This window comes from Sander vitreus, chromosome 5 (genome assembly GCF_031162955.1).
Source record: "Sander vitreus isolate 19-12246 chromosome 5, sanVit1, whole genome shotgun sequence".
Classification (NCBI taxonomy): Eukaryota; Metazoa; Chordata; class Actinopteri; order Perciformes; family Percidae; genus Sander; species Sander vitreus.
The window spans coordinates 5,982,997-5,995,199 of NC_135859.1; the positions used below are offsets into that span (position 1 = coordinate 5,982,997).

At 44.0% G+C, this 12,203-nt stretch overlaps 1 protein-coding gene across 8 annotated transcripts in view; it reads left to right on the forward strand.

Annotated features, from left to right (window-relative positions):
• The window catches only part of ncor2 (nuclear receptor corepressor 2), a 104,989-nt gene that overhangs the window by 86,492 nt on the left and 6,294 nt on the right, over positions 1–12,203 (forward strand). For 4 of the 8 annotated variants that reach the window (XM_078250198.1, XM_078250200.1, XM_078250202.1 and 1 more), the window contains 14 exons: positions 730–904; positions 1,092–1,241; positions 1,342–1,434; positions 3,123–3,340; positions 3,617–3,962; positions 4,071–4,274; positions 4,766–5,017; positions 6,867–7,019; positions 7,115–7,381; positions 7,493–7,673; positions 7,811–8,196; positions 10,194–10,324; positions 11,024–11,220; positions 11,414–11,548. In XM_078250198.1, coding sequence (XP_078106324.1) covers positions 730–904; positions 1,092–1,241; positions 1,342–1,434; positions 3,123–3,340; positions 3,617–3,962; positions 4,071–4,274; positions 4,766–5,017; positions 6,867–7,019; positions 7,115–7,381; positions 7,493–7,673; positions 7,811–8,196; positions 10,194–10,324; positions 11,024–11,220; positions 11,414–11,548 — 2,888 coding nt within the window. Of the gene's footprint in view, positions 1–729; positions 905–1,091; positions 1,242–1,341; positions 1,435–3,122; positions 3,341–3,616; positions 3,963–4,070; positions 4,275–4,765; positions 5,018–6,866; positions 7,020–7,114; positions 7,382–7,492; positions 7,674–7,810; positions 8,311–10,193; positions 10,325–11,023; positions 11,221–11,413; positions 11,549–12,203 lie in introns of all 8 variants that reach the window. The other 4 variants (XM_078250203.1, XM_078250197.1, XM_078250201.1 and 1 more) reach the window with 4 other exon arrangements.

Sequence of the window (12,203 nt, forward strand, 5' to 3'; positions counted from 1 at the left end):
CTATTGTTACACCTCCGCTTCTTCACAGAGTACTTCTTTGCATTTCCCAGCTGTGTTTGTTATGTTTGTTTATTATTTATATATTTGTTTGGAACACTGTTATCTGTCACCATTGTAAGAAATACTCTTTCTGGGGAACAAACAATTCAAGAAACAGAATAATCTGTACCATTATAGTATTATTAAGGTTGTTTTTACCTGCACTGTGACTCATTAAAAGCTATTTTCTAAACTCATTTTGTGACGGGCTTTTATAACAGACATTAGTTAGTAGCTATATTTGAGTCTGTTTTCATAGCATTGGTTGTGTGTTTTAAAATGTCTATCTTATTCACTGTAAAGTTTCATGACGGAGCTTATCCCTAATAAAGGCTATATTGAGTGAATTTCACAGTATCCATCCAATAGCCTTAGCCTGACTTGTACGTGGGCATTGCTATTGGTAGCCGCTAGCCTGTGCAGTAAGCTAGCAAGGAGTAGCCTGTTAGGAGTGCTACATAGCCTGGTGCTGCCTGAGAAGACAAGTTTAAGTTGGTTTGCTGAGAAAGACTGACTTTGGAGTGTAGATGTGGTTCTGAAAACTGTCTAGCTTGACAGAATCGGGGCCTGTAAATAGCTGCTACTGATAGTCAAGGCTGTCTCTTGTAGGTCCTCGCTACAATTTGTCATATAAACTTAGACTTTCACTAAGGAACTGCCACTGCTGCAAACTGTGATGATAAAGTGCAGTTATGTCTCCTCTCTTGGCCACAGGGGACACCGGCTGATGTGCTTTATAAGGGAACCATAACCCGCCTGATCACAGAGGACAGCGCCAGCCGTGCTGAGAGGGAACGGGAGGAGGCCCTGTCTAAAGGCCATGTAGTCTATGAGGGCATAAGTGGGCACATTCTCACATATGACCGTGAGTACATCAGCTTGGCTGCAGTGTATTTTATGCCGTGGCCAACGATTATTTTTTATTTTGGGTTAGATCTGGCACAACACTGCACTTTGAGTCATTCATGCAAGTTATTAGATCTCATTTAGTACTCTCCCTAAACTAAGAGATATTATTTACCTAATTATAGTAACAATTCTGTCATTTGTAGGCCCGCCTTCTCAGCCCCCTAAAGATGAGGGCCGCGGCTCCGGGCAGTCTGGGGAAATTCTAGGCCTAAAGCGTCCTTATGACATTATGGAGGGAGGCATCTCTAGAGGACTGCCTATGAGGGATTCACTGTCTGCTGCCAACTGTGAAGGTAAGAGGCCCCCCCCCCTCCTTGTTTAATGACATTCAGCTCAAATTATTGATTAAATAATTTACCGTAGTCTTACATCTCACTACTCTTCCCCCCCCAGGTCTGATTGGTCGAGCCATGCCTCATGATAGGGACAGTCCGCACCACACACCTTACAAGGATGCTCATCACATCCGTGGTTCCATCTCACAAGGTAGGATGACGCCTCAATATAAAACATGAACGTGAATTTCTGTTCTTTTTCTAAATGTATTCATTTTAAATCTAACTCCCATACCCTTCTGCTGGGAAACATTTTTCCTTCAAGGTTTTTCCCTCTCTGCTCCGTTTACCATTTATGTTTTAAAATCTAATCTCCTCGGGCTGAATGTACATTAAAGAACAATCTAAATGTGTTTTTGGATGACACAAGAAGAGAAACATTGTTTTACCAATCACAGTTGAGGGGGTGAATAATGCATGGTTATATGCATAGCAGATCAAAGTCCATAAAAAAAGTCATAAAAATGTTGCAGCAGATTAAATCTTTGAACTGAATGTAAATGTCTGCTTGCAAGATAATGGTTTTTAATATCGTCTCTGTATGCATTCTGTGTGTACTCACTCATTGTGCTTAATCAGACAGTTTTGCTCATTCAGCAGAGCTGCAGCGAAAGATAGCTTTTTATTTTTTCAGTTTTTTCTTTCAAGATACAGATTGTTGCCAGAACTCTCCCGCTGGCAGGAGTACTTTCATGTTAAAGTGCTCATATTATGCTTTTTGGCTTTTTTCCCTTTCCTTTATTGTGATAAATATCTTTTTTTGTGCACGTTATAGGTTTACAAAGTGAAAAAGCCCAAAGTCCACCCCAAAGGGACTTACCATCTCCAACAGAAAACACTGTTCACAAACTACTCCAAACTGCTCTATTGTAGTCCAGCCTTTACTTCCGTGACGAACGTGCGTCACTTTGTAACACATGTTATAATGTTCGCCTAGCTGCTAGCGTGGCACGCCCTCATACTCTGCTTCTGACTGGCTAGTAGTCCTTACCTAGATACTGCGCATGTGCGACTCCCAACAAAAATGGGATAGAAGTGAGATGTCTCTCTCTGTAGCTAAAACAGAGAGCTCAACACTGTGAAAAGAGGAGCTGCAGCAATGTGCAGTACAACAAAAATATGGTGTTTTTTGAAAATTAAACCATGTAAACCTATTCTGATATAACCTCTAAATACAATTCTGAACCTGAAAATGAGCATAATATGAGCACTTTCATATTCATATCTATCTATCTGACAGCAGTAAAGTCACATAACCATCTTTTCTCATCTTCCTCAGAGATAGTAGTTGTTGATTAAGCTGCTCTCAGAGCCCCTGCTGGTTCAACTGAGCTGGTATAACCCTATCAGGACATTTCTTTTAGGGCTGGGCAATATATCTATATATGAGGCTAGATATCGTCTTAAATTTTAGATATCGTAATATTTTGATATGACACGTGATATGACACGTGATGTGATATGACAAGTGTTGACTTTTCCTAGTTTTAAAGGCTGCATTACAGTAAAATGATGTAATTTTCTGAACTTACCAGACTGTTCTACCCACTGAGTCATTATATCCACATTACTGATGATTCTTTTTAAATCTCATTATGTAAATATTTTGTTAAAGCACCAATAGTCAACCCGACAATATCGACATTTATGTATTTGTCAAAAATATAGTGATGTTTGATTTTCTCCGAATCACCCAGCTCTCATTTCTTGGTGTCTCTCTTGTTTGTTTCTCCATTTCTCAGTTCCATTCTGTCTATGTTATGGAGAAAAATATGAAATATGCCGCCTACTCTTGTTTGAAGAAAAAAAGGATTGACATAATTTTTTATGTGATTTCAGGTATACCTCGTCATCTGGACCCTCAGGATGGCTACCTGAGGAGAGAGGCTAAGCAGATGAAGAGAGAGGGCTCCCCACCCCGTGGCCCCGGTTCACTTTCCGACCCAATGAAGGGCAGAGAGGCCATGGTGCCTACAGTGAAGGAGGCTGGGCGCTCCATCCACCTCATTCCCAGAGAGGAGCTGAGACAGCCTACCAAGGAGGGCATCATAGCACAGGTATTAGATCCGCAGTTGAAGTACACCTGATGGATTGTGGGTAACTTTAGCTTCGGTTGTTGGTGTTAGCCATGCTGTTGTAAACACATGCTATTGGGCTAATAAACGGTTAATATTACGTCGTAGTCCGGGTTATCATTGTTATATCTAGTAACATGAAAGAGTGAAGAATATAACAGTACACACACGCTAACAACACATGCAGAGGCTATCCAACCCTTAATGTTTGGCCCTCTTTACACTTAACTGATTTATTCCTGTTGTGCTTCTCTTCAGGGAACACCCATGAAGCAGGAAGCAGCTGCTTCAGGGAAACGTCATGATGTCCGCTCCATCATAGCCAGTTCACCACGTTCCTACCACAGTGCACCCTCCCACCTGGAGATGCGTGCTGAGAGGTGCCGCTACGAAGAGGCACCGAAAGGGCGGCCCAGCGCAGTGGTCAGTACGGCTAGCACGATTGCCCGCTCTTCTCCACTTCCACTGGGGTCAGAGCAGGGAAGCAAGACCCATCATAGTCCAGTGGGCTACGAGGACAAGGGCGCCTTAAGGGCCCCTTACCCTGGGCCTTCGCACCGTGGCTCCCCTCTGTCCAGGGAGGCAAGCCAAAGGCAGCATGACGGTGGGTAAATCTCATACAGTCAAGACAGCTGAAATAATTGAGAACAAGATAGTTCACCCCACCAAGACGTGTGCATTAAATTCAGTTGTTTCCTTGTTTCGACTCCAGGTTCTAGTAAGAATCCGCCTCAGGAACGCAAAGCCACACCAACCCCCAGGGAAATGAGTGCCACCAAATCACCACTCCAAGGTGTTCCAGATCAACAGACCTATGAGCGTCTGCTGCAGGGTCTTGGGGCTGCAGACGTTTACCGTCAAATCCCCATAGCCTTTGATCCTGCGTCGCTGCCCCGTGGCATCCCCATTGACCCAGGTACAGCCACAGTCAAGTTAGATTAAAAAAAATAATAATAAAAAAAAAAATAATAAAAAAAAAAAGAAGTTCTTCTTATGTTATTCTGACCTGATCAGACCTCTGCTAAATTGAGGTTGGATTGAGCTTTGCTGACAGTTATGTGAGATCACCAAAATCCATGTCTCCAAAATCCATAATCATAAAGGCCTACTGTAAGTTATCCGTGCATCAGAAAATGCAGCCTTGCCTTTTACTGAGACCTATGTGTCGGTGCAGTGAGAGTGCCGTTGTACAGGACTCAGGTAAACAAAACAAAAAGGTGAAACAAACCGTAGAGAGAGGAAGATGTCAATCGAGCACAGTCTGTACATGTCCTCACAGTCCTGAGAAGACTTCTAATCAAGAACAATAAGTGAAAACATCTGTGTGGCCTATAATCATCATGGTTGGTAATTTAGTCCAATATGAATGACCTTTCCTGACAGATGTTTCTTACTCTTCATACACAGCGGCCTACTACTTGCCTCGTCACCTAGCGCCCAACCCGGCCTACCCTCATCCCTACCCCTACCTCATCCGAAGCTTTCCTGACACTGCAGCCCTGGAGAACCGCCAGACGCTGCTTAATGACTACATCACCTCCCAGCAGATGCATCAGTGGCCTGCAGCTGCTGCCATGGCCGCCCAGCGCTCAGACCTGCTGAGGGGCCTTGCTCCACGAGACCAGCCCCTTCCTCTGCCCTACTCTGCAGCCCCACGCGGTAAGGCTATCTGACTTGACAACACTCATATTTGTTTAGGGTTGTGTTCACATTGGCTTTTAAAGATGTTTGGCAAACTGAAAATCTATTTTCAGCGGAACAACTGTAAACTCAAAACAGAGTGGGCTGTACCTACAGATGGAGGTTGCTAAGAGCTCTTACCATTACTAAACAACAGCAGGGTTTATGTTTTCCTAAATGTCTTTTGATAATAGAATCACCTGTATGCTGAAACATGACGAAGGGCAGTGTTGTTCATGGCCTACTTAACCTTGTATCTCACACTGTATCTCTAACTCAGGTGCATAATGCATTTACAAGGATTTCTGTATCATTTTCTCTGAAAAGGTTGTAAACTTTGATGGATTCAGCTTTGGATATATTGAATACATTTTTCTGTAGCCATTGTCATAATCTCTTGGTATATTTGTGTTACTTGATTGTTACTGATTTTTATCTTAAGCTGCATGTTGCATGCCCAGCTTGGGTGGCATTTGTCTGGCACACGTTGTGGGCAATCAGCTGGTGTGATGCATCAAGCAGCAGTTAAGGTACAGGTTCGTCTTGACGGTTGGTTGTCGTCACTGTCTTGAGTTATTTTAATTTATATTGGCAAATAGAGCTGGGTAATAATGATAAAAACGCTATGATAATTCCGTTGTCCAAATTAACAACTCCATGCTAATTTTAATTTAAAACTAACAATTAGTTATTGAAGTTCAGTTTCATGTAAGGCATAACAGTGGACCACAGCTCTGCTTTGAATTTCAGTTTGCATACATTTGTCATATTGGAAGTTATTGTTATCGGAAACTATCATTCTTAATATTGTGATGATGATTTTATACATTGCCCAGCCCTATTGCAAAGCCTCAAATACATGGAACTTGCAACAGCAGTTATCATCCATTTGTCCTTATAAATCAAGGTAATTGAAATGCATGTAAGTTGCTGAAAAGTTGTTGAGTTGTAGAGTCAATGGGTAAGCAGTATGTTGAAATATACTGAATGAGATAGCAAACATTAACAAACCAGAACTGCAAGTATTTACAGGAAAACGTCTTGCATCATTCATTAGTGACCTAGAAAGAAGAATCTAATCAGATTTAAAGGTCCAATGTGTAGGAATTTGTCCCATCTAGCGTTGAGATCATATATCGCAATCAGCTCTCTCGCGCCACGCAGTTCAAAGTACGTATTACAGCTACGGTAGCCTTCACGCTTCAAAAAGCCGGTCTCTTGCTCTTTTCAATATCCTTTTTCTTTTTCTGGGCGAAGAAGAAGACTCCTGTTCTTGAAATTTGGATTTTGACAGCAAAAACGCGAAAGGCGGAGCAGTATGTCCTTTACCGGCTAACGTATTTCAAGATGGCGCATGAATACGGAGCGTCTACCCCAGTTCATGCGAATGCAAATGTAAAATTTCAAGCCAAACGGAATACTTGGAATTGATGGTGGTGGTAAATATTCATGAAAAAGGACAAGTTTGTGAACGGGCAACACAGATTTTGATAATGAACAACTAAACACATTACACACTGGACCTTTAATTGTATTCTCTCATTTTAGTGCTTTGTAATCATTTACTTATTGTTTCCCGATTTTGTGTTGATTTAACATTTTCCACATTTGAATGAGGTGGTAAAGATTTACCTGTTAGATTACCTATAAAAACCTCAACCCGATGACAAATCAGCAGATATCTGTTGGAGTTGAGAATGACATTTTGTCATGTGGACTAGTACTAGAACGCAGTGTTTTGCTTTATTTACCTGTTATCCCCTAAATCAAAACACATCTGGACCAGCTGTCAGGTTTCCTTTACCCTTCTCTTCTTTCTGTCCCCTAGGGATCATCGATCTTTCTCAGGTGCCACACTTACCTGTCCTGGTCCCTCCCTCTGCAGGGACAGCCGGCTCCCCAATGGATCGCATCACCTACATTCCCGGGGGGACCACCACCTTCCCTGGCAGGCCTTACACCACCTCCCCCATCTCACCTGGTACAGTTCAATTCACAACAGCAAACTCACCTACAGATTAAATATGTTGCACCCCATGTCGTTTTAATAAAATCTCTATACCTTTTTCTGTACAGTTGGGTCCTCGCACATAAACAAGATGCAAGGCGCATCTTCAGAGCGTGAAAGAGACCGGGAACGTGACAGAGAGAGGGAGAGGGACCGGGAGAGAGACAGAGAGCGAGAGAGGGAGCGTGAACGCGACCGGGAGAGAGACCGGGAGAGAGAGCGGGAGAGAGACCGTGAAAGGGACCGGGACAGAGAGAGAGACAGAGACCGAGAGCGTGACAGAGAAAAGGGCGGTTCTCTTGGAAATGTGGAGCACGCCCCAATCTGGCGACCAGGTGTGGAGAAAATGGGGGTTTTCATTTTTTATGTACAAGTTAAAAGTAACATACTGGCAGCACAAATGTAGTTTTATGAAAGACTAATGCATTTGTGTTTGTCCCTTCCAGGTACAGAGCACAGCTTGGCCAGCAGCAGCAGTGTGAGACCTTCCTCCCAAACGTATAGCCACCAGCACTCCCCAGTGTCTCCTCGCACCCAGGAGAACGTGCAGCAGAGGCCAAGTGTCCTGCACAACACTGGGGGCAAGAGTCTTCCTGTCAGCGAACACTCCAGCCCATCTATGTTTCGGTAAACTGCATTTTAGTTCTGTTTTTAAATTGACAACACAGGGGATATTTACCTGAGCAAATGTCACCGAAGCGTTCACAGCAGGGAGAACATTTTGATTGTGTTGTTTACTAAGCATGTTTTGTTTGACCTGCCAGATCCACCCACATGTCCTCTGGGTCGGCCCGCTACCAAGGTTACCCTGGCCACCTCCAAAGGACAGGTGTGCCCCCTGAGGCCTACCCATCTGCCATGGACTCAAGCGGAGCCAAAGAGCAGAGTCGCGATGGAGGCAAAGCCAGAGGTGGTCTACCTAAGCACGTGCAGGACCAGCACGGGCCCTCCAGTAAATCTGACCCCAAGCTGTCCTGCCCCAGCCCAGGAGGAATGTACCCAGGTTCCTATCCCTCGGCATCAGGCCGGCCCCACCTGCTGCCTCCCCAGTCGGATAACCCTCCTGGCCGTGGAGAAAGCGGTACACCTAGTAGGGAAAAGACTCAAAACAAACCGATGTCCATTCAGGAACAAGAGCTCCGAGCACTCGGTAAGACCACAATGACTGCGGCCAACTTCATAAACGCGATTATTATGCGTCAAATTTCTTGTGAAACGGGGATGGCAGAGACGGGCTCGCTTGTTGCCAGCTGCGCCACTGATGGTAAGACGCTCTGGATCCCAGGGTCCCCCTCATCACCCAGACCCTCCCCCGTCAGTCTGTGGCCTATTGCACGCTGTGGTGGTTGGCATTATCAAATCAGCCCAATTCATTTACATTTTTTTTCCTTCAATGCTATACTATTTTGCTTTTTTTTTTCCAATTTTATTATTAGTTTTTCTTTACATACTTAAAGACCACCAAGGGTGCCCTCTGGAAAACTAGGCCTCTAGCCTGTCCAAATTGGACCTGACTGGCTGAGATTAAATGAGAACAGGCAGTTTACAACCCTGATAGCGCATTGATAAAATAGTAACAACTCAACACGTCATTTTCCATGAAGAAGATCCTAGGTGTCCTTTAAGGTATAATTGTAAGACAGCTAAAGATGGTGGGATATTAAGGCAGAACATCCTTTGCTGCTTATTTTCATGTGACTTTATCATGTGGCACCCCTCCTCCCTCCCATTCGGCTGCTTACTTTAAACCGAATATTTCACCACATGCAAGCGGGCATGACAAGAATATTTTAGACACTGGAAAAGGTATTTCACTTTGTACATGCAGTGGCTCTACTTCACTACTGCATGTCTTTCCTGTAGATACTCATAGACCTATTAGAAACACAGTGTGCTGGGCACTGTTTCGGACAATGACCACATGTAACCCAGATGACTAAAGGGGAATAGAGAATTGGTGTGACAGTCCCTTTCATTAAACCTCATTGACAGCCTTACCAACCACCAAACTGACTCCCTGGGGTCCCAAGAGAGCACCGGTGTTGCACAGGAGGAGGGTGGGAAAGGGGAGAGACGTGGAAGACGTTCAGCCATCCAGAGGGAGGGGGGTACTGCAGCTTCTGCCCCCCAAATCTCTGCATGTTCCTATTTATGGCTCACTGTAATTTATGCTGATGGTTTTTTGTCAATTTTTTTTTCCACACATGCCAAACGCTCAACACATCTCTCTCAATCAAGCCTCTGGGAGTTTGTCCGTCATTTGGAATGTGATTTTTGTTTTGTTATTTTCTGCGTGTGCGTGTGTATATATTACAAGCCTGTAGGGCAAGTGACAACTGCATGCTTCAAATGAGGGTTAACAAAAAAACTCTTGTATGTAGAGAAGTCAACAGGAATCATGCCTTTTTAAAACAGACAAGACTGCCAGGCAGACTTATTGATAGGAGAGCATCACCTTGATGTTGGCATGCATTCACAAACTAGTGGACAGGGCCACGTGGGAAATGAAGTAGTATGAAAATATGAAACAGAAGTAGGCTCATAGGCTCCCACAATGGTTCAACAATAATTTCATATATTCATGGCTAACTATGAATGGGTCTATCTTGGGGTAAAATAGTATTCATTACAGTAATGCATTGGATTCATCTAGTCTCTAAGGCATTATTTTTTTGTAATCCAGTGCGGAAACATGGTCTTGAGTACGTTTTTTATAACGTGACTTCTTCATTTATGAGTCACTGATGCAAAACCAGTAATTTTTAGCATCATTTCTGGTCAAAGCTAGGCTTGCTTGGTCTGTATGCAAAGAGTTCATCTGAAGTAGCTTGAGACACGCACGCACGCACGCACGCACGCACGCACGCACACACACACACACACACAGTCAAAAAGTATTGTTGTAAGAAAGCTTGTCCTTTGAGCTTTCATATGCAGATGCTACATGAAATGTTCAAACTGCACATCCACGCTATACGTTCTGATGGATGGAAAGACATTTATAAATTCTGCATGTTCTCATTAGCACACTTGAGAGATCTTGAATTGTGCCTCCATGGACTAACTTTTACTCATGTGTGGATGTGATTTTTGCCTTTTGGTGTGTGTGTGCGCGTGCATGGGTGTACATTTGTGTCTGGTCAACAGCTCAGCAGAAGATGGAGCCACACGGTCTGTACCGTCCTCCGTCTGAGGAGAGACTGTCTCCAGGCCAACAGCCCCCGTCCCCCTGTGTTAAAGGCAGCCAGAGGGTGGTCACCCTGGCACAGCACATCAGTGTAAGTTCGCTCAACCACTGCATTACAAATGGCAACAAAAGGCACAATAACATAAACAATTTTCATATCTTAAAGGCAGGGTCACTAACTATTTCCAATATGCACTTTTTATATATTGTTTGAAATGGTCTTTACACCCCGACAGCAATGAATAACATGGGTTCTGAAAAATGAGCGAAAAAGATCATCTGTAGCTGCTGTAATTCTGTAAAAACACACACCAATCACTGCCTCGTGGTCTGCTTGGAAAGAACCAATGAAACGCCTCCTTGCCCTGCTAGGCCTACTCTACCCCTCCCGTGTACATGCCTAAGCTCAATGTGCGTCGTCGCTGCATTGCTAACAGTAGCCATGTTTGTTTTAAACATTGGGTATGATAATATTAGGTGTTTGCTTACCGGTGAATGGGACATTAAGTAAAATTGTGGTCCTTTCTCCGCTCTGCTCTAAAGCAGCGATGCATGCCTGTGTATGGGTCGGAGCCCTGAGGGCAGGGGGAGGGGTTAGACGGAGCCCAGAGGAGATGCTACTTTCGAATCTTGCTTGCTTTTCAGCCAACCCTGCCTTTAATATTTCTGTAGCACAATCCCTACGTGGTTTTAAAGTGCTGAACAGTATAGGTATTTGAAGGGATGTTAATGCCAAATGTATGCCAGACAATGTCCCATTCTTGACGTGGATATGTCTTCACGTAAACAGGAGGTGATAACTAAAGACTACACCAGGCAGAGCCAGCAGCAGCAGCAGCAGCAACAGCAGCAGCAAAGCTACCACGGCTCGCCTGTCCTGGATTTGACCCGTCCACCCAGTGCCTCCAAGCCCCCACCCACCTCACAGGACTCTGCCCAAGGGTCCCGATATCCAGAGGGCCTTGGTGGAGAACGCAACAGAGACCGGTATGAATCATTGTCAAACGTGCTCACTCTGGAACAACAAAAATATCTGTTAAATAATTTGGGTGGGCACTGTCTGCCTATGCCTTAACCCTGTGTTACTAATAATTATAATTTAAACATTTCACCAAGGATTAATTGATTTGAATCAATGTAATTCATGCTGTAATTGTATTGTCCTTTGTATGTTTTGCAGGTCTCCTCCTCAGCCCAAGACATCACCTGTTAGTGTTTCAAATGATGGCATTGAACCAGTGTCTCCTGCTGGAGCCAGCTCTGAGCCTGAGGTCCAGGGAGGGGCCTCCTACTCCAACGAACAGGGAGAGCAAGGGTAACCGCTCACATTGCTGTGGATCTCCACACAAACGGCTAACGAACTGTGTTGTATATGTTCAGTTTATGATGGACATAGCTTGTATGACATTTAGAGTAGCAGGGCTGCAAGTCGTTATTTTTTTCCGTGGTTGCATGTTTGAATAGTTGTTCAATGAAACAAGGCAGGCAAACATCTGTCGACAACAAGCAAGCTATTATATACAGACATAAATGGCAGCTCCACCTTTAGATCAGATTCATGGTCAGATGACACATGGTCCCCTCTGTGTTGCATGGAGGTTGGAAATGAAGCTAATGGGCTTTTAGAGAAAGGTGCTGGTTCCCAGGATGCTTAACAAAAGACTACAGCTAATTGTCACATTCACGACACAGCTGAGGAGTGAAGTGTCCAGTTTAGTTCCTTCTCTGCTTTGTGTCAAAGTGGCATATTACCCCCTCGAGGATGAGAGTTAAATGCAATCATGAAATTATTATTCATGATTGAGGGGTCTTAATGTACCAGCAAATCGAGGCTCCAACCCTCATCTGTGGTGGTCATGAGCCTTGGATGGTCACCAAAAGAATTAAAATTGCAAATATAAGCGGCTACAATTAGACAGTTCTATCTACAATCTTATTTTGAGAGTGACGTTGTTCACTCTAAGGGACAG